At 39.8% G+C, this 21924-nt stretch overlaps 1 protein-coding gene across 5 annotated transcripts in view; it reads right to left on the reverse strand.

Moving 5' to 3' along the window:
- The window catches only part of LOC139754602 (lysosomal alpha-glucosidase-like), a 328644-nt gene that overhangs the window by 64469 nt on the left and 242251 nt on the right, over positions 1–21924 (reverse strand). For all 5 annotated transcript variants that reach the window (XM_071672033.1, XM_071672031.1, XM_071672035.1 and 2 more), the window contains exons 11-12: positions 9842–9979; positions 595–711 (exon numbers count right to left, since the gene is read on the reverse strand). In XM_071672033.1, coding sequence (XP_071528134.1) covers positions 595–711; positions 9842–9979 — 255 coding nt within the window. The remainder of the gene's footprint in view (positions 1–594; positions 712–9841; positions 9980–21924) is intronic.

Consider the following 21924-nt stretch of genomic DNA (forward strand, 5'->3'; position numbering starts at 1 on the left):
AAATAAGATGAAAGGGTTAAAGAGCCAGGAAAAAACTCTTCAGAGTGATGCATGTTGAAGTTATCTACGTTCTAACTGTGACTGACACCAGGAAAGACACACAATGATTGGTGAGAGGCCTGCTTCCTGCTAATGTGACATATAAGAAAACTGCAGATGGATGGAGAACTTGCAACTTAAAGAGCTTTGCCACAATGAATGATATAAATGTGCCTAGCCATGTAATATTATGCAGCAAAGCAAGTTTATACTACATAATCATCTTACTCCAGTGATATTTTTAAATCAACAAATCCATGCTGCAGCTATGATAATTCATTACCTGATACTGCTATCAAAATTGCTGCATGAGAGGTCCACAAAAAAATCATATGAGCTTGGTGGCCTTTATGAAACATACAATAAACATGTTCAAGTGTGATTTATTGAAACAGTTTCTGGAAAGCTTTCATATTCTTTATTTTCCACCTTGTAAGTCTTCTTCCCTGTTTTCTCCAGTATTTGTATTCATACCTGAATACTTCCTTAGGCCTTAGAAGGTGTTTAATGATGAATGGGAAAAAATTTCTCTATTGACTGAGCTGTAATACTCACAATCCAAGCTCCATCCACTGCTATTTGGTTGTGGTACCGCATCAACTGGCGACCCCAGTAGTAACCAGCAAGAGGGTGGGTAAAATCAGGCCAGACAGTGGCCTCTGGATTCCACACCTAAAATCAGATCATGTGAAATTGTTAGAATAATGATGTTTAAGAAGTAAGGAAGCAGGAAAAGACAAAGCAAGGTTTAAATAAGCTTCCCCAAATCAAAACATTAAAAATGCAGTTTTTAATGTACTTTGTACATTCTGACACCCAGTGGCAGACCATTAAGGGGGAAAAAGAAACATAATTAGGTTCTCTCATAAAGTTTTGTGTAAAAAAACAAATAAACAAAAGAGCATACACATTAAGCAGTCAATCATGAATTCTTACATATTCTATGCTTGGTAACCTTCACATAAACAACTTCAAAACATCACCATGCAACAAGAAATTATCCTCCTGAATTATGGTGACCATTATAAAGCTTTACTTATAATGAGACATGAAACAAACAAATCATGCCCAAATCACAAGAATCCCAGGTGAAAGAAAATGGGGTATGAGAAAAAGTATGAAATTAATCAGAGCTTCTATGGTGTTCATAAACTTGACTCCTAAAGGCAGAGAGATTAGGAATAGGTGAAAGATGAAAAGTTTCTCCACATACAGCTTTTCCCCTTGACCATATTAATCTCAGTACCTCATTCTTCACATTCACAGATATTTTGTGTAGTCCAACCTCACTATACCATCCACAATTCACTTCTCTCCACACTTCTCTTCCTATTCCATCTGGTCTTACTAAAATCTAATACATTATGCTTAACATTTAATCACAAAGATATACAATAAAACGCAAACAAGAGAGGAGTGGGCTATGTATTCAGTATTCAGCTTGGTAAGAAATTTTCAGATGGTATCACACAAATGATCTGTGATCAGATATGGTGGAAACATTTTATGTATGAAGGTGGAGGTGTGAACAGCCACGTTGGTCTCAGATGACAAGGTAAATCAACATACAATACAGAAAGGTAGGAAATTATTTTTTTAGACTTCTTAGAACAGATGGTAATCATATCTTAAGACAATGACTGACTGCATAAAAGAATTAGCGAAGCCATTGTTGGTGAAAAATAAAGTGGGTTCAAGAAGAAATGACATTTAGACGAAATCTTTATGCAAAGAAAAAGAGGAAAGTATAAGTAGTAACTATGGATTTAGACAGAGCACAGGAAAAAGGAAGTAGGTAATTGCCAAAAAGTCATTTCTTTTAATGTTTGATAATGAGAATTCATGGCATGTAATTAATGATAGGACAGCTATGAAAACTTATACAAAATGTGACATAATGCACTGAAGATGATTTTCTTTCAACATTTTTGATTTCACAAGTTTCAGTGATGGCAGCACCTTGGATAATGGCAGCCTTCAGGATGATCAAAATTATGATAAAAAATTGCTAAGTTGTTTTCTGTTCCAAAATTTTTCTTTTGATATGTGACTTACATAAAATATCCAAATTCTTGACTGTGGCATCATGACGGATGTGGGGTATGGGAAGTACTATTCACTGCAGCAGACAAAACAATGGGGTGTCAGTGTCACTCTATTAACTTCTAAACAAGTTTGTGGTATTCTACACTGCTCCTCCCCAATCTGATTCTCTGTACATGCCTTCACCCTCTCAATCAATACCCTCCCATAGAATTTTCTGGGAATACTCAACAAACTTATGCCTTTGTAGTTTGAAAACACCCTTATCCCCTTTGCCTTTGTACAATGCATTCTGCATTTCACCATGATCCATACATATACTGAATATCCTTACCAATCAATCAGCGACACAGTTACCTGCTTTCTCAATAAATTCAACTGCAATACCATCCTCTTCCGCAACCTTGCTACATTTCATTTTCCGCAAGGCTTTCCCCACCTTTTCTCTCTTCACCAAACCACTCTCCCTGACTCTCTCACTTTGCATTGGAAGAGCAGTAGTAGTAGTACTATACTCTGTATTCAAAAAGAGATAGTCTTGGTTTATAATTCCAGTATGTGAAGTTCAACTTAACACTAGCAGTGTTTTGCAGTAAAGGTGATATGAGTGACAACAAGCCCTTTATCAGCCAATGTATGTACAGTTAATATATCTCGTCTTGCATAACACTGTCAAGGGATAAGATACTAGAATTTCATTAGTATTGCATCATAACCAAAATAATCTGTTAATACTGATGGATGTGAAAAAGCTATGAAAGAAAAGTGATTCAGAAAAATGTTATTGTTACTGCAGGTGTTACTGTAACATCAGACGTTCAACGACTTCACAATGAATGCTTTAATTCTAATAAGTGAGAGTTTTTATCTATAGTTTGAAAATTATGGAGTCATAAACTAGTGCAGGAATACTTTTCTTGTCCATCAAAAGAAGTTGCACAGTGTTGTCTTTGCAAGACAAATTATTCAATAAAAGAACAAGATACCTCTAATTTAGTAATTTGCAATCCATGAATAAGATAAACCATGAAAAAAATGCTTGACAGAATAGTTGACAAGATAAAGAAGATTGAAAAATCAAAAGGTTCACTTACTCTACTGCAAAGATGAATTATACAGTGAAGCAACCAACACTTGAAAAATGCTTTGTAAAAGTAAAATTTTGGGACACAGGTAATTCAGAATCGAATGTACTGGATTACCTCATTTCTGAAATGATAATTTAGATGAACTGCCATTCAGTCATGCCGAAGATCTAGGCTTCATGCACCAGTGACTGAAAGCATACCAAAACACAGAGCAATGTAGTTTTATACATGTCTCACAAGCTGTGATATATATATCTCCAATTAAGAGAAAGTTAAGAGCATTTCTGAATCAGTTAAATATATTAAGTTATGTTTCACATAGATGCTTAGCTGGACACATCAGCTGGAGTGTCATTGCTTAGTTTAACTAGTCATGCTATAAAGAAGGTATGTGAAAGAACCAACTTGGTGCTTCGTGTACAAACTTTATAGTAACATAACTCAGGAGAATACATTTCTGAGCAGTTTGTTTTGATGCTAGAGAAAGAAAATATCCATAAAGACTTTATTCAATCTGTACTGCATGATTCTAGAGCATACATGAACAAAGCATGTTTTCTCTCGAGTGACAAAATATCTAATATAGTCCCCACAAACTACAACTTGTCATTAGAGGTGAACTAACTTCACAAAAAGTAGTTTGTCAAATTAAATGTAAATGTTGAAGGATTGCAACACAACTCAACCATTCTACAATAGTTCAAGATGAACTTGAAAAAATGATGCCATGACCTGTCCAGGTTTCATGACCTGATGTAACTACAACATGGAGTAGTACATCACATATGATGAAAAGAATAATTACTTAAAAGAGCCATTAAGTCTGTATGCTGCATATTCCAAAATATGAAAGGTAAATCATTTTGTTTCTCTTGAAGACATTTATAACCAGAAGTGATGGCTCAGAAGCAAACCAAGGTAAGAGAACCATGAAAGAAAGTATGCAAGGTGAGTTATTAAAGAGACCTAATGATTTTTACATGATATAAGTGGAAATTCTTCTCATCTTTTAATGCCACTAACTGTGAACACGTAGTAGTTAGTCATCACTGTGATGATACTGACGAGAGGGATCAAACCCCATACAGTTACGACAAGCTGCCCACAAAATGAGAGTAAAACAAGGTAACAGCTACGACATGCAAAACTGGCAAATCCATCACTGATTCCATAAATGCATGCCTAGTTTCTAGTAGTGATGAAGCTGAACTAAAGTCAATAAAATGTTCGACACAAATGACAAAGCACTACCACAAGGAGAACAGGTTTGGACAAGAAAATTGTTTGTCTTGGAGAAAAATGAAAATGAAAGGCAATCCTATTTTCAGTAAATTAGCTAAAATCTACTTTGCCTGTCCTCCAAAAAAAGTGGGCCCAGTGAACTGTTACTTGCCAAAGGTGTGATTTATGATGAAAAAGGAAAAGATTAAGATGTGACAAAGTAAAAAAGCTGTTGTTCCTCAAGCATAAACTTCCAATACATGAAAGTGGTATCAAAAAATAAGTGGAAAAGGCTATTTTAAAAACCTTTAACCTCTCAACAAAGGTGGAAGAAGAGAATATGTATTACAAGTAGGGGTCCTTGTCCTGCACCCAAGGAACACTACAATGATCACTGCAGCTTAAACTCTTACAAAATGAAAATATTTACCAAAAAATCATTTTTAATGAATAGCTTAAATGTAAATGGCATGATGCCAGCTGAATACAGTAAATTACTCTATATAATTGTTCCTTATCAAGCGAAAAAGCAACATTTCAATGATAATATACAAAATGTAGTTTATGAGGGGAATCAGACACAAATGGCTTGTTCCTATATAACCACATCTGCATCTACATGCGCACCTATGGAAGTGTAAAAATTGGATAATGCACATCCACAGCAGCAAAGTACAAGATATCCATCACATTGTTGGTCCAAACCATCTCAGTAAACTCTCCTCAGCACCTCTCATACATACTCCTGTTAACCATCACATTTCTCTCCTCACACCATATTTCATCCTCAAACAATTTCCAACGCATTCACTCTTTTCTATACTTTCTCATATCAGGCCCATATCATGTACCCATACAAAACCATTTGGACTACTATACCTTCAAACATACCCATCTTTGCCATTACAGATTGCGACCTCTCTTTCACAAATCCCTCAATGCACCCAGGACCCTAACCCAGCCTATGGCTCACTTCAGCTCTGATGGCTCCATTCCTCCATATCCACTCCCAAGTATCTAAATCACTCCACTTCCTCAAAGTCCACTCCATTCAAACTTTCACTCTAGTTAACCTGTTAACACTGTTGAATTTAATAATTTTGATATTTTTCACATTTATTCATAACTTACTCTTTTTAACTGCACTCCCAAACTTGGAAACTAATATCTGTAGTTTTTCACTCAAATCTACATCCAGAGTCGTGTCATCAGCAAACAATAACTGGCCAATCTCCCTTGTCTCCTGAAACCCCAGAAGACTGAAGACCTGCCACTCTACCCAAAGTCCTCCCATTTGCCCCTCTCACTACTCCATCCAGAAACATCAAACGTCCATGATGACATTACACACCTCTTCCACAAACCTACCTTCACCTGGAACCACTCACCCTACTTACAAATATGACTTGTTCTACAGATAAAAAACTCACTTCTTTTAGCAGCCTTTCTCTCACACTATATACAGATTTCCCATGCTTACCATGGTATTATCAACTAAGGTTCTGAATAACCAACCATGGTATTATCAACTAAGGTTCTGAATAATCAAGCTTAGGATAATGTATACCATTCTACCAAATGTGGTATACAGTTCTGAATATCCAAGGTACTTTTCTCTGCCTGCTAGGTGAGTATTATGATGGTTGCAGATTACTTCTAGTCATGCTGAGTAAGATCCAGCACAGTAGTGGTGGGAAGATGCATAAAGCAATGCATGAGTGAGATAACTGCATCACTCAAGCATCACTGCCTGTGCTCTGGCTGCAATGTTTCAACTTATTGTGATTCTCACTAAGTGTGGAGCTCCATGAGTAATCTTGATATATCACAAACTCCTGATAACTACAACTTATTTGCTGCTTTGTGCCCTCAGATATGGCCTCTAAGGATAAAGCTTGTGATGAGCATTGTGCTACTCCAACGAGGAAAGGGCAAAAGATGTCTTTAGAGCAAAAAGTGAACTTATATCATCATCTTGCTCATGGTGAAAGTGCAGTTTCTGATGGGAGGCATTTTGGTGTTAGTAAATCAACAGTATGAACCATAAAGAAAATGAGGTAGTATTCTGTGTGGCATAGCATGCTAGCTGCTTTGTCGGAGTACAAAGGCCAAATGCTTAGCATTAAGGGTGATGTACTCCATCATCTATACAGAATTATTTCTTTATTCCTTTCCTGTTCAGTTTTGTACTTCTTATAACGTGGTAGAATTATCATACTCTTTCTGAGGTAAAACATGCAGATTTCTAATTCTTAAGTATTCATGAGAAGACTTATGGTATGTCTCTCATGGGTCACTTCCTTTAACCCCCATTTCCTAAAAGCCTAGTCACACACCAAATGCATATTTGCTAACCATGGGGTCCTCCAAGAACATACACCAACAGTTGGCAAGGAATCCCTGAATTCATAACGCCCACCACAAAGCATCTCTATGAACATTATGCTTTCTCCAAATCCATAAATGCAACATAAATTCTTTAAAGCAAACTAATGACCTACACATCCTCTGCCAGTCCTAAAACTACCTACAGTGTTCCTCCCCACTCAGACACCCTGTACATGACAGTATCCTCACAAATTTCATTCTCCCATAAAACTTTCCAGATATACTCAACAAACTTATACATCTGTGATTCGAACATTCACTTTTATCCCCTTGCTTTTACAAAATGATACAAGAAAGGCATTCCATCAATCCTCATGCACCTCACCATGTTCCAAACATATAATGTAAATCCTAACTAACCAATCAACAACACAGTCACCCCTTTTCTTAGAAAATTTAACTACAATTTCATCCACTCCAACTGCTTTACTGCACTTCATCTTATGCAAGGTTTTCACCATCTCTTCTCTTTTCACCAAACCATTTACCATGACTCCCTCCCTTAGCATACTTACACATCCAACATACCCTCTATCTTCCATCCTATCAATGAATATGTTTGACAGTCCTTCCAAATACTTACTCCATTTCCTTTCCCTTCATCTCTTTCTGTTACCACTTCCCCATCTGCCTCATTCACTGATGCTCTCACGTGTTCTCTTATTTTTTGGCCACTCTCCTTCTAAGTCATCATCTTAACCTTCTTGAAGTATGCTGATGCTCTCAACCAAATTCTCATTTGCCCTCTTTTTCAGTTCCTGCACCTCCCTTTTGGCATACTGCCATTTTCTCTTTCACATCTAATCACATGCACTTTTCCCTGGCAAGTAACACAACTTAACTTCCTTATCCCACAACCCACCCTTTCTCACATGCCCACTCCCACTTTCTGCATGCCATACACTTCTCTGGCACATGTATGAACTTCTTCCTTGAATACCCCTAGTTTCCTCACCCATTCCCTTAGCTTCATTTACTCTCATCTTTTGTCATTCTACACTCAATCTCTCCTGATATTCACACAAGCCTCTTTTCCAAGCTCATTCACTTTCACCACCCTCTTCCCAACCATATCATTTGCTCTTTTCCTAAAGCCTCAGCACACCTTATCCTTACCTCTACCAGCTGTCCCTCTCAGCGTCTTATAACTTACGATTTTCTCTTTAGCACATCACTTAATTATTACATAATACAATAATGCCCACTTACCCATCTTCCCCACCCACCCATATATACTTATGTGTCTCAGTCCTTTTTCATCACAGAACTCCACAAGCTGCTCAACATTTTCCTTTTTAATACTGGGTACCCATGCCACATTAACCACTCTCACATTCAAAACACCTTTCACTAACACTTGATCCCTCACATCAAAACTGCCACCACAGTCACTCAGCCCTTTCCAAAACATCTCCCTCTCTTTCTTGATCCTCTTAATACCAGGTGCATAAGCACTAATAATCGCCCAGCTCTCATAATCCACTTTCAGTTTCACACCCTTTAGGCTGGTGCTCCTTTCCTTATGCTTGTTCACATTCCCATAACTCCTCCTCAGCAGAAATATTGCCCCTTCCTTAGCTCTTGCTTGATTACTAACCCCAGACTTTATCCCTATAGCACTCCCCTAAAGCTTAGCTACTCACTCAGAGATAGAATATCCAGGTTCCTCTCCTCAAACATCTCCCCTTTCTTCTCATACTACTTACATCCACTCAGACTTAGACACCCCAGCCTAAGCCTTACATGAGGATGAGCACTCCCCAATTGACTCCAACTTCTGTCCAAACATTTAGAAACAGAAATTACCTTCTGTAAGACAAAGTTAATGCATGTGAAGTGTTCTTATTCTTTTAACCATATGGGATATTCATGAAAGATACTGATAATGGACTACATTGTAAGATATCAAAATCTGTAGAGACTCTTAAGCTAATGAATAAATCTACAATGGAAACTGAATGTACGCTTCAATCTGGCATAGACCAACTGATGGACTGGGCTCACAGGGGGTATATGAATTTTCATATCAGTGAGAACAAAGCTTTAAATATCAGTAGGAAAACTGAGAAGGTGAGCTGCAGTATGAATTCTGTTGAGCTACAAAAGTTTCATGAGGAAAAATCTTACTTTCATAATCTTCCACAAACTAAAGCCATGTAAGTAGTGCATTTATAAGCATCAAAAAGAATGAGAAACATCTTGAATTCAGAGATAAGGCTTTCAAATTTAACTTAACAAAAATTATCATTTTCTTTTACAAGCAACTGGTGCATCATCACCTAGCATGTTATGTTTCGATTTGTTCATCCTAATCAAATAAAGACATAGACAAAGTGGATTGAGTAAAACAGCAAGCTACTAATATGATTCCTGGATTGAGAAATGGATTCTAAGAGAGCTGGCTAAATGCATAATATCTATTTGGATTGGAAAAGAGAAGGTTCGGAGGTGATCACTACAGAGGTACTGAAAATTAACAAAGGCTATGATATATCTTGATTTAAGATAATCAAGATTAGATTTGTCTGAATTCACTTAGAGTCACAGAGACAAATTTGTGGGCAAACATTTTACTTCAAATGAGGGAAAATACTTTTTCATCAACTTGAATGTTATATACGGAGTACTGAAAGCTGCACCATATATACATGTTTAAAAGGAGACTTGATAAATACATCCCTTCATGTCCACGGCAGAAGAGTTTACAGGTATTTCTCTTTGAATCATCCACATCCCTTCATTGCTCTTACCACACAAATTCATATATTTCTAATCTTTTTTACCATTACAAACAGCCTTGAAAGAACCCTGTGTTCTGCTGCTGTCTGAATTCCTTTGCATAATCACAGGACTATCATATATGGACCACGAGCCAGGCAGAGAAAGCAAACAAAAGAAAATCCTTCAAGAATTATACAGTACATAACATTTTATAAAAGGACATTACTAAAGTGAATGACTATAAACAGTATATCATAGGATGCAGTTAAAGACATAAACGTATGAGGTGACCCTCTTTTTTTTATGTGAAGTGAAGGCAAGGTGTTTTTCAGATATCTTACCTTGCCAATGAATGGTAAATTGGACGAGTTAGCAACAAAAATGTTGAAGTTGATGCCTTCATCCCAGGGTGGGTACGTATGAGGAGGCTCTGCAGCACTGATACCCGGGTCAATAATTTGAACATAATGCATTCCATCCTATTAAAGAGAAATTTATGCAGTAGTTACTAAAACATCAAAATCTATTTTGAAGAGCCACAGGATACAATAATGTGTGGTCTGTGTCATCCTTTTTTCATAAAATTACTTTAAATGATAAAAAGAGAAATACAGCATACTGAAAAATTATATAAAATGTCATAGTCATACTGCCTATGTGCTAACATGGAATCTATCAAAATCCTTAAGGCCTTACCATGCTTAGCAACAGGATGTCTCAAATTTAGATAGAAACTGGAAAATATAACAGCTCCCATTTCTTTTAGGGTAGGATAGCACCACTTTACAAATACAAGGAAGGTTACCTTGGACTAGAGACAGGACATGACACTTACCAGCTCTGCATACACAATAACTGAATAAAGCCAAGCTAACTATGCCTAGTTATTATGAATATGCACATGTCTCATGAGCTATAAGTGGAGTAATCTCTTAAGGAATGGGCTATACTAAATAGGTCATGAAAATGCAATTTCAATTTACATTCAATTTCAAGTCTATCTCTCAAGACAATGGTAAGTAGGAATTCAAGATACTTTTGAACTATTTCCTGTACATTTTTCAAGTTTCGATTTGGCATATGACCCAAAAAATCCATGCAAAACCAGAAGCTCATGTTCCCAATGCTATTATACATACATAATCGCTGTTTCCCACTTCAGCGAGGTAGCCCCAGGAAACAGTTGAAGAAAGGCCCATCCACTCATACACACATATATAAACATAAATTTCTAAAAAAGGACGTTCCCAATGTCATCATTATAAAAATATATCAATCAGGTGCAACTTTTGCGATGATATTTCTCAAGAAACATATAGCAAAATCATTATGTATGTTTGGTAATTTCCTTGTATTCCTTTATGTTCATACTTGTTGGCTAATTCCTGCATTAGCATGGTGGTACCAGAAACAGACAAAGAATGGCCTCATTTGCTCACATCCACTCTCCAAATGTCATGTACAATGCACCAAAATTGGAGCCCCCTAACCACAACCAAGACCCACAGACCTTTTCATGGTTTCCCCTGACCACTTCATGTGCCCTGGTTCAACCCACCGACAGTATGCTGCCCCTTGTATACTATATCATCAAAGTCACGTATAATGCACGAAAACTGGAGCCCCCTAACCACAACCAAGACCCACAGATCTTTTCATGGTTTCCCCTGACAACTTCATGTGCCCTGGTTCAGCCCACCAAGAGTATGCTGCCCCTTGTATACTATATCATCAAAGTTCTCTTTATCATGTGCATACCTCTAATATCCATCATGTTCAAGCCCCAATTACCCAAATCCTCTTACAGTCCAACCTTCCAGCACTCCTTATAAGCCTTCCCCATCCCATTGCTCCCTCCACTTCTGAATTGTTTGTTCTCTTTATCAGTATCCTTTTGCTCATCTTCTGCATAAGGTAAGCTCTCTCAATCATACTCCATTTACTAACCCATCTCTCCACTGTCATTCTTTACACAATCAACCATCCCAACATTTCATACTGTCCAAAAGCATTTCATTTCTAACACTTCTACCCTCTTCCATTCTATCACATTCAAAGCCCACACAAATTCCACCCCGTGAATTACCACTGAGGCAACCTTTAGCCTCACAGATGGAAACCTCTCTCTCTCTCCATAAACTCCTCAATCCACCCAGGACCTTTGCTCCCTCACCTATCCTATGATTTATTTCAGCTCCCATAGTTCTGTCTAACATCATGTCCACTCCAAGGTACCCAAGACACTCGAATTCCTTTAAGTTTTCCCCAGTCAGACTCATACTCAACCCAACTTGTCTCAATCTCCTGCTAAAGCTCATTCCCTTACTTTTATTTATATCAACTTTCAACTCCCTCCTTTCACACATTACTTAAGAGACCTGCTTCTGTAGCTTCTCACACAAGTCAGCCATGAAATTTGAGTCAAAGGCAGACAGCAACTGGCTTACCTCTTATGCATCCCCCTATCAAGCATACGAGACCCATACATTTGCTTCCCTTACCACCCTCTCTATAAACAGATTAAACAGCCATGATCCTCCAACTCAAGCCCTCATCAACACATTTTCCGATAAATTTTCCTTAAATATAATCTAAAATAAATGAGAAGTGAGTGTAATCTCGACATGTTTCATATATATTCCATATTTAGTAAGATAGGAACAAATTTTGGTAAGGAATGTAAACCACTCTTGCTTTACAATTCCTCAATCTGTAACAACGTTTCAAGGAACTTAACACCATCACAAATTGGGAGATAGTGGAAGTATGGCTGGAAGTAAAAGAAGAGATCAATTACAATAGAGATGGAAAGAAACAGCAGGTAAATTGTTTATCTGATGGATATATTAGATGAATATACCTGAGGAAAGATATTCAATTGTGCAATGGAGTCATTTTGTGTGTGAATATGAAAATATGAATGGAGTCACTTGTCTTACTTCATGTATCAACTAAGTATATATACTGCAAAATGAAGAAGCAGTTTTAGTGCCATGGAAACTCACATTCCCTTTCACATAATTGACCTAAGTTGAGGAAGAAAGAATACTGAGAAGCTGCATATAACTGATTCATCAGATGAAAATGGGGTGGGTGATTTTCAAGTTAAAAGAAAGATTTATAGATAAATGGCTTGAAATGTACATCCATAAGGGGTTGATGATGAATTTCTCATGTACATCACTTGACAACAAACAGTTCAAAATAAATGACAGATTTTCCAATACAACAGCCAAGGATTCTTAGTAATAACAGTGACATATGTAATCACATACATAATATGTGCATGTATGGGCTGATTCATGTGAGAAACTGCAGAAGCTGGTGACTGAGTTTGGTAAAGTGTGTGAAAGAAGAAAGTTAAGAGTAAATGTGAATAAGAGCAAGGTTATTAGGTACAGTAGGGTTGAGGGTCAAGTCAATTGGGAGATGAGTTTGAATGGAGAAAAACTGGAGGAAGTAAAGTGTTTTAGATATCTGGGAGTGGATCTGGCAGCGGATGGAACCATGGAAGCGGAAGTGAATCATAGGGTGGGGGAGGGGGCAAAAATCCTGGGAGCCTTGAAGAATGTGTGCAAGTCGAGAACATTATCTCGGAAAGCAAAAATGGGTATGTTTGAAGGAATAGTGGTTCCAACAATGTTGTATGGTTGCGAGGCGTGGGCTATGGATAGAGTTGTGCGCACGAGGGTGGAGGTGCTGAAAATGAGATGTTTGAGGACAATGTGTGGTATGAGGTGGTTTGATCGAGTAAGTAATGTAAGGGTAAGAGAGATGTGTGGAAATAAAAAGAGCGTGGTTGAGAGAGCAGAAGAGGGTGTTTTGAAATGGTTTGGGCAAATAGAGAGAATGAGTGAGGAGAGATTGACCAAGAGGATATATGTGTCACAGGTGGAGGGAATGAGGAGAAGTGGGAGACCAAATTGGAGGTGGAAAGATGGAGTGAAAAAGATTTTGTGTGATCGGGGCCTGAACATGCAGGAGGGTGAAAGGCGGGCAAGGAATAGAGTGAATTGGATCGATGTGGTATACCAGGGTTGACGTGCCGTCAGTGGATTGAATCAGGGCATGTGAAGCGTCTAGGGTAAACTATGGAAAGTTGTGTGGGGCCTGGATGTGGATGGGGCCTTTGTTGACTTCCACACATTCTTCAAGGCTCCCAGAATTTTCGCCCCCTCTCCCACCCTATGATCCACTTCCGCTTCCATGGTTCCATCCGCTGCCAGATCCACTCCCAGATATCTAAAACACTTTACTTCCTCCAGTTTTTCTCCATTCAAACTCATCTCCCAATTGACTTGACCCTCAACCCTACTGTACCTAATAACCTTGCTCTTATTGGGTATTTTATCTGAAGAACTTCATTCGGCCCCCATGACCACCAAAAACCACACAGGTCCGTACCTGTGTTGATTTTAGGTTCAGGACAGCACTCTAAATTACTTGGATATTTTGTGTGAAGAACTTCATTTGGCTCTCATGACCCACTTAAACACCACAGGTCCGCACCTGTGTCGATTTTAGGTTCAGGAGAGCAACCCAAAGTACTTGGGTATTTTATCTCAAGAACTTCATTCGGCCCTCATGACCACCAAAAACACCACAGGTCTGTACCTGTGTCAATTTTAGGTTCAGGAGAGCACCTCGAAATATTTAAGTATTTTATCTCATGAACTTCATTTGGCCGTTATGACCACCTAAAACACCACAGGTCCATACCGGTGTTGATTCTAGGTTCAGGAGAGCAACCCAAAGTACTTAGGTATTTTATTTCACAAACTTCACTTGGACCTCATGACCACCTAAAACACCAAAGGACCATACCTGTGTTGATTTTAGGTTCAGGAGAGCACCCCGAATTACTTGGGTATTTTATTTCAAGAACTTCATTTGGCCCCAATAAACCCCTTAAACACCACAGGTCTGTACCTATGTCGATTTTAGGTTCAGGAGAGCACCAAAAATTACTTGGGCATTTTATCTCAAGAACTTCATTTGGCCCACATGACCCCCTTAAACACCAAAGGTCCGTACCTGTGTCAATTTTAGGTTCAGGAGGGCAACCCAAAGTACTTGGGTATTTTATCTGAAGAACTTCATTCGGCCCCCATGACCACCAAAAACCCCACAGTTCCGTCCCTGTGTCGATTTTAGGTTCAGGACAACACCCTAAATTACTTATGTATTTTATTTCAAGAACTTAATTTGGCCATTATGACCACCTAAGACACCAAAGGTCCGTACCTGTGTTGATTCTAGGTTAAGGAGAGCAACCCAAAGTACTTAGGTATTTATCTCAAGAACTTCATTCGGACCTCATGACCACATAAAACACCACAGGTCCGCCGTACTTGTGTCAATTTTAGGTTAAGGAGAGCATCCCGAATTACTTGGATATTTTATCTCAAGAACTCCATTTGGCCCCCGTGAACCCCTTAAACACCACAGGCCCGTACCTGTGTCAATCTTAGGTTCAGGAGAGCACCGAAAATTACTTGGGCATTTTATCTTAAGAAATTCATTTGGCCCCCATGACCCCCTTAAACATCACAGGGCCGTACCTGTGTCAATTTTAGGTTCAGGAGAGCAACCCAAAGTACTTGCGTATTTTATCTCAAGAACTTCATTCGGCCCCCAAGACCATCAAAAACCACACAGGTCCGTACCTGTGTGGATTTTAGGTTCAGGACAGCACTCTAAATTACTTGGGTATTTTGTGTGAAGAACTTCATTTGGCTCCCATGACCCACTTAAACACCACAGGTCCGTACCTGTGTCGATTTTAGGTTCAGTAGAGCAACCCAAAGTACTTGGGTATTTTATCTAAAGAACTTCATTCGGCCCCTATGACCACCAAAAACACCACAGGTCCGTACCTGTGTCGATTTTAGGTTCAGGAGAGCAACCCGAAATATTTAGGTATTATATTTCAAGAACTTCATTTGGCCCTTATGACCACCTAAAACACCACAGTTCTGTATCTGTGTCAATTTTAGGTTCAGGACAGCACCCTAAATTACTTGTGTATTTTATCTCAAGAACTTAATTTGGCCCTTATGACCACCTAAGACACCACAGGTCCTTACCTGTGTTAATTCTAGGTTCAGGAGAGCAACCCAAAGTACTTAGGTATTTTATTTCAAGAACTTCATTCGGTCCTTATGACCACCTAAAACACCACAGGTCCATACCAGTGTTGATTTTAGGTTCAGGAGAGCACCGTGAATTACTTGGGTATTTTATCTGAAGAACTTCATTTGGCTCCCATGACCCCCTTAAACACCACAGGTCCGTACCTGTGTCAATTTTAGGTATATGAGAGCAACCCAGAGTACTTGGGTATTTTATCTCAAGAACTTCATTCGGCCCCCACGACCACCAAAAACACCACAGGTCCATACCTGTATCAATTTTAGGTTGAGGAGGGCACCCCGAAATATTTAGGTATATCATCTCAAGAACTTCCTTTGGCCCTTATGACCACCTAAAACACCACAGGCCCATACCTATGTTGATTCTAGGTTCAGGACAGCAACCCAAAGTACTTGAGTATTTCATCTCAAGAACTTCATTCGGCCCCTAAGACCACCAAAAACACCACAGGTCCGTCCGTGCCTGTGTCGATTTTAGGCTCAGGAGTGCACCCAAAATTACTTGAGTATTTTATCTCAAGAACTTCATTTGGCTCCCATGACCCCCTTAAACACCAGAGATACGTACCTGTGTCGATCTTAGGTTCAGGAGAGCAACCCAAAGTACTTATGTATTTTATTTCAAGAACTTTATTCGGCCCCCCATGACCACCAAAAACTTAGCACCTTGAAATATCTAGGTATTTTATCTCAAGAGCTTGATTTGGCTCTTATGACCACCTAAAACACAAGGAGAGAACCCCGAAATATTTAGATATTTTATCTCAAGAACTTCATTCCGACCTCATGACCACTTAAAACACCACAGGTCCGTACCTGTGTCGATTTTAGGTTATGGTGAACAACCCAGAATACTTCAGTATTTTCTCTCAAGAACTTAATTTGGCCCCCATGACCACCAAAAACACCACAGGTCTGTACCTGTGTCAATTTTAGGTTCAGGAAAACACTCCAAAATATCTAAATATTTTTTCTCAAGAACTTCATTTAGCCCTTGTCACCATCTAAAATACCACAGGTCCATACCTGTGTTGATTCTAGGTTCAGTAGAACAACCCAAAGTACTTACGTATTTTATTTCAAGAACTTCATTTGGACCTCATGATCACCTAAAACACCACATTTCCATACCTGTGTCGATTTTAGGTTCAGGAAGCACCCCAAATTACTTGGGTATTTTATCTCAAGAACTTCATATGGCCCCCATGAACCCCTTTAAAACCACAGGTCTGTACCTGTGCCAATTTTAGGTTCAGGATAGCAACCCAAAGTACTTGGGTATTTTATCTCAAGAAATTCATTTGGCCCTCATGACCACCAAAAACACAAGTCCATACCTGTGTCGATATTAGGTTCAGGAGAGCACCCCGAAATATTTACGTATTTTATCTCAAGAACTTCATTTGGCCCATATGACCACCTAAAACACCACAGGTCCGTACCTGTGTTGATTCTAGGTTCAGGAGAGCAACCCAAAGTTTTTTTTTTTTTTTTTTTATACTTTGTCGCTGTCTCCCGCGTTTGCGAGGTAGCGCGAGGAAACAGACGAAAGAAATGGCCCAACCCCCATACACACGTACATACACACGTCCACACACGCAAATATACATACCTACACAGCTTTCCATGGTTTACCCCAGACGCTTCACATGCCTTGATTCAATCCACTGACAGCACGTCAACCCCTGTATACCACATCGCTCCAATTCACTCTATTCCTTGCCCTCCTTTCACCCTCCTGCATGTTCAGGCCCCGATCACACAAAATCTTTTTCACTCCATCTTTCCACCTCCAATTTGGTCTCCCTCTTCTCCTCGTTCCCTCCACCTCCGACACATATATCCTCTTGGTCAATCTTTCCTCACTCATTCTCTCCATGTGCCCAAACCATTTCAAAACACCCTCTTCTGCTCTCTCAACCACGCTCTTTTTATTTCCACACATCTCTCTTACCCTTACGTTACTTACTCGATCAAACCACCTCACACCACACATTGTCCTCAAACATCTCATTTCCAGCACATCCATCCTCCTGCGCACAACTCTATCCATAGCCCACGCCTCGCAACCATACAACATTGTTGGAACCACTATTCCTTCAAACATACCCATTTTTGCTTTCCGAGATAATGTTCTCGACTTCCACACATTTTTCAAGGCTCCCAAAATTTTCGCCCCCTCCCCCACCCTATGATCCACTTCCGCTTCCATGGTTCCATCCGCTGACAGATCCACTCCCAGATATCTAAAACACTTCACTTCCTCCAGTTTTTCTCCATTCAAACTCACCTCCCAATTGACTTGACCCTCAACCCTACTGTACCTAATAACCTTGCTCTTATTCACATTTACTCTTAACTTTCTTCTTCCACACACTTTACCAAACTCAGTCACCAGCTTCTGCAGTTTCTCACATGAATCAGCCACCAGCGCTGTATCATCAGCGAACAACAACTGACTCACTTCCCAAGCTCTCTCATCCCCAACAGACTTCATACTTGCCCCTCTTTCCAGGACTCTTGCATTTACCTCCCTAACAACCCCATCCATAAACAAATTAAACAACCATGGAGACATCACACACCCCTGCCGCAAACCTACATTCACTGAGAACCAATCACTTTCCTCTCTTCCTACACGTACACATGCCTTACATCCTCGATAAAAACTTTTCACTGCTTCTAACAACTTGCCTCCCACACCATATATTCTTAATACCTTCCACAGAGCATCTCTATCAACTCTATCATATGCCTTCTCCAGATCCATAAATGCTACATACAAATCCATTTGCTTTTCTAAGTATTTCTCACATACATTCTTCAAAGCAAACACCTGATCCACACATCCTCTACCACTTCTGAAACCGCACTGCTCTTCCCCAATCTGATGCTCTGTACATGCCTTCACCCTCTCAATCAATACCCTCCCATATAGTTTACCAGGAATACTCAACAAACTTATACCTCTGTAATTTGAGCACTCACTCTTATCCCCTTTGCCTTTGTACAATGGCACTATGCACGCATTCCGCCAATCCTCAGGCACCTCACGATGAGTCATACATACATTAAATAACCTTACCAACCAGTCAACAATACAGTCACCCCCTTTTTTAATAAATTCCACTGCAATACCATCCAAACCTGCTGCCTTGCCGGCTTTCATCTTCCGCAAAGCTTTTACTACCTCTTCTCTGTTTACCAAATCATTTTCCCTAACCCTCTCACTTTGCACACCACCTCGACCAAAACACCCTATATCTGCCACTCTGTCATCAGACACATTCAACAAACCTTCAAAATACTCATTCCATCTCCTTCTCACATCACCACTACTTGTTATCACCTCCCCATTTACGCCCTTCACTGAAGTTCCCATTTGCTCCCTTGTCTTACGCACCCTATTTACCTCCTTCCAGAACATCTTTTTATTCTCCCTAAAATTTACTGATAGTCTCTCACCCCAACTCTCATTTGCCCTTTTTTTCACCTCTTGCACCTTTCTCTTGACCTCCTGTCTCTTTCTTTTATACTTCTCCCACTCAATTGCATTTTTTCCCTGCAAAAATCGTCCAAATGCCTCTCTCTTCTCTTTCACTAATACTCTTACTTCTTCATCCCACCACTCACTACCCTTTCTAAACAGCCCACCTCCCACTCTTCTCATGCCACAAGCATCTTTTGCGCAATCCATCACTGATTCCCTAAATACATCCCATTCCTCCCCCACTCCCCTTACTTCCATTGTTACAAGTCCGTACCTGTGTCGATTTTAGGTTCAGGAGAGAACCGAAAATTACTTGGGTATTTTATCTCAAGAACTTCATTTGGCCCCCATGACCCCCTTAAACACCACAGGTCCGTGCGGTACCTGTGTCAATTTTAGGTTCAGGAGAGCAACCCAAAGTACTTGGGTATTTAATCTCAAAAACTTCATTCGGCCCCCATGACCACCAAAAACCCCACAGTTCCGTACCTGTGTCAATTTTAGGTTCAGAATAGCACCGCAAATAACTTGGGTATTTTCTGTGAAGAACTTCATTTGGCTCTTATGACCACCTAAAACACCACAGGTCCGTACTTGTGTTGATTCTAGATTCAGGAGAGCAACCCAAAGTACTTGGGTATTTTATCTCAAGAACTTCATTCACACCTCATGACCACCTGAAACACCACAGGTCCGTCTGTACCTGTGTCGATTTTAGCTTCGGGAGAGCAACCCGAATCACTTAGGTATTTTATTTCAAGAACTTCATTTGGCCACCATGAACCCTTAAACAACACAGTTCCGTACCTGTGTTGATTTTAGGTTCATGAACACCCCGAATTACTTGGGGATTTTATCTCAAGAACTTCATTCGGCCACCATGAGCCCCTTAAACACCACAGGTCCATACCTGTGTCAATTTTAGGTTCAGGAGAGCAACCCAAAGCACTTGGGCACTTAATCTGAAGAACTTTATTCGGCCCCATGACCACCAAAAACAGCACCGCAAATAACTTGCATATTTTCTCTGAAGAACTTCATTTGGCCCTTATGACCACCAAAAACACCACAGGTCTGTACCTGTGTCGATTTTAGGTTCAGGAGAGCAACCCAAAATATTTAGGTATTTTATCTAAAGAACTTCATTTGGCCCTTTCGACCACCTATACCACAGGTCCGTACCTGTGTCGATTTTAGACTCAGGAGTGCACCCAAAATTACTTGGGTATTTTATCTCAAGAACTTCATTTGGCCATTTGACCCCCTTAAACACCACAGGTCTGTACCTGTGTCAATTTTAGGTTCAGGAGAAGAACCCAAAGTTCTTGGGGATTTTCTCTCAAGAACTTCATTCGACCCCCATGACCACCTAAAACACCAAAGGTCTGTCTGTACATGCGTCGATTTTAGGTTCAGGGGAGCACCCCGAATTACTTGGGTATTTTATCTAAAGAGCTTCATTTGGCCCATATGACCACCTAAAACACCACAGGTCCGTACCTGTGTTGATTCTAGGTTCAGGAGAGCAACCCAAAGTACTTAGGTACCTTATCTCAAGAACTTCATTTGGACATCATGACCAACTAAAACACCACAGGCCCGTACCTATGTCAATTTTAGGCTCAGGAGAGCACCCCAAAATATCTAGGTATTCTATCTCACCAATTTCATTTGGCCCTTATGACCACCTAAAACACTACAGGTCCGTACCTGTGTTGATTCTAGGTTCAGGACAGCAACCGAAAGGAATTAGGTATTTTATCGCAAGAACTTCATTCGGACCTCATGACCACATAAAACACCACAGGTCCATACCTGTGTCGATTTTGGGTTAGAGAGAGCACCCCGAATTACTTAGGTATTTTATCTAAAGAACTTCATTTGGCCCCCATGAACACCTTAAACACCACAGGTCCGTACTTGTGTCGATTTTAGGATCAAGAGAGCACCCCGAAATACTCAGGTATTTTATCTCAAGAGCTTCACTTGGCTCTTATGACCACCGAAAACAACACAGGCCTGTACCTGTGTTGATTCTCGGTTCAGGAGAGCAACCCAAAGTTCTTAAGTATCTTATCTAAAAAACTTCATTCGGACATCATGAACACCAAAAACCCCACAGGTCCGTACTTTTGTCGATTTTAGGTTCAGGAGAGACACCTAAAGTACTTGGGTATTTTATCTCAAGAACTTCATTCGGCCCCCATGACCACCAAAAACACCACACGTCCGTACCTGTGTTGATTCTAGGTTCAGGAGAGCAACCAAAACTACTTAGGTATTTTATCTCAGGAGCTTCATTTGGCTCTTATGACCAGCTAAAACACCACAGGTCCATACCTGTGTTGATTTTAGGTTCAGGAGAGCAACCCAAAGTACTTAGGTATTTTATCTCAAGAACTTCATTCGGACCTCATTACCACCTTTATAAAACACCACAGGCCCGTACCTGTGTCGATTTTAGGCTCAGGAGAGCACCCCAAACTACTTATGTATTCTATCTAACCAACTTCATTTGGGCCTTATGACCACCTAAAACACCACAGGTCCATACCTGTGTTGATTCTAGGTTCCGGAGAGCAACCCAAAGTACTTAGGTATTTTATCTCAAGAGCATTTGGCTCTTATGACCACCTAAAACACCACAGGTCTGTACCTGTGTTGATTCTGGGTTCAGGAGAGCAACCCAAAGTACTTAGGTATTTTATCTCAAGAGCATTTGGCTCTTATGACCACCTAAAACACCACAGGTCTGTACCTGTGTTGATTCTAGGTTCAGGAG

The sequence above is a fragment of the Panulirus ornatus genome, chromosome 17, assembly GCF_036320965.1.
Source record: "Panulirus ornatus isolate Po-2019 chromosome 17, ASM3632096v1, whole genome shotgun sequence".
NCBI lineage: Eukaryota > Metazoa > Arthropoda > Malacostraca > Decapoda > Palinuridae > Panulirus > Panulirus ornatus.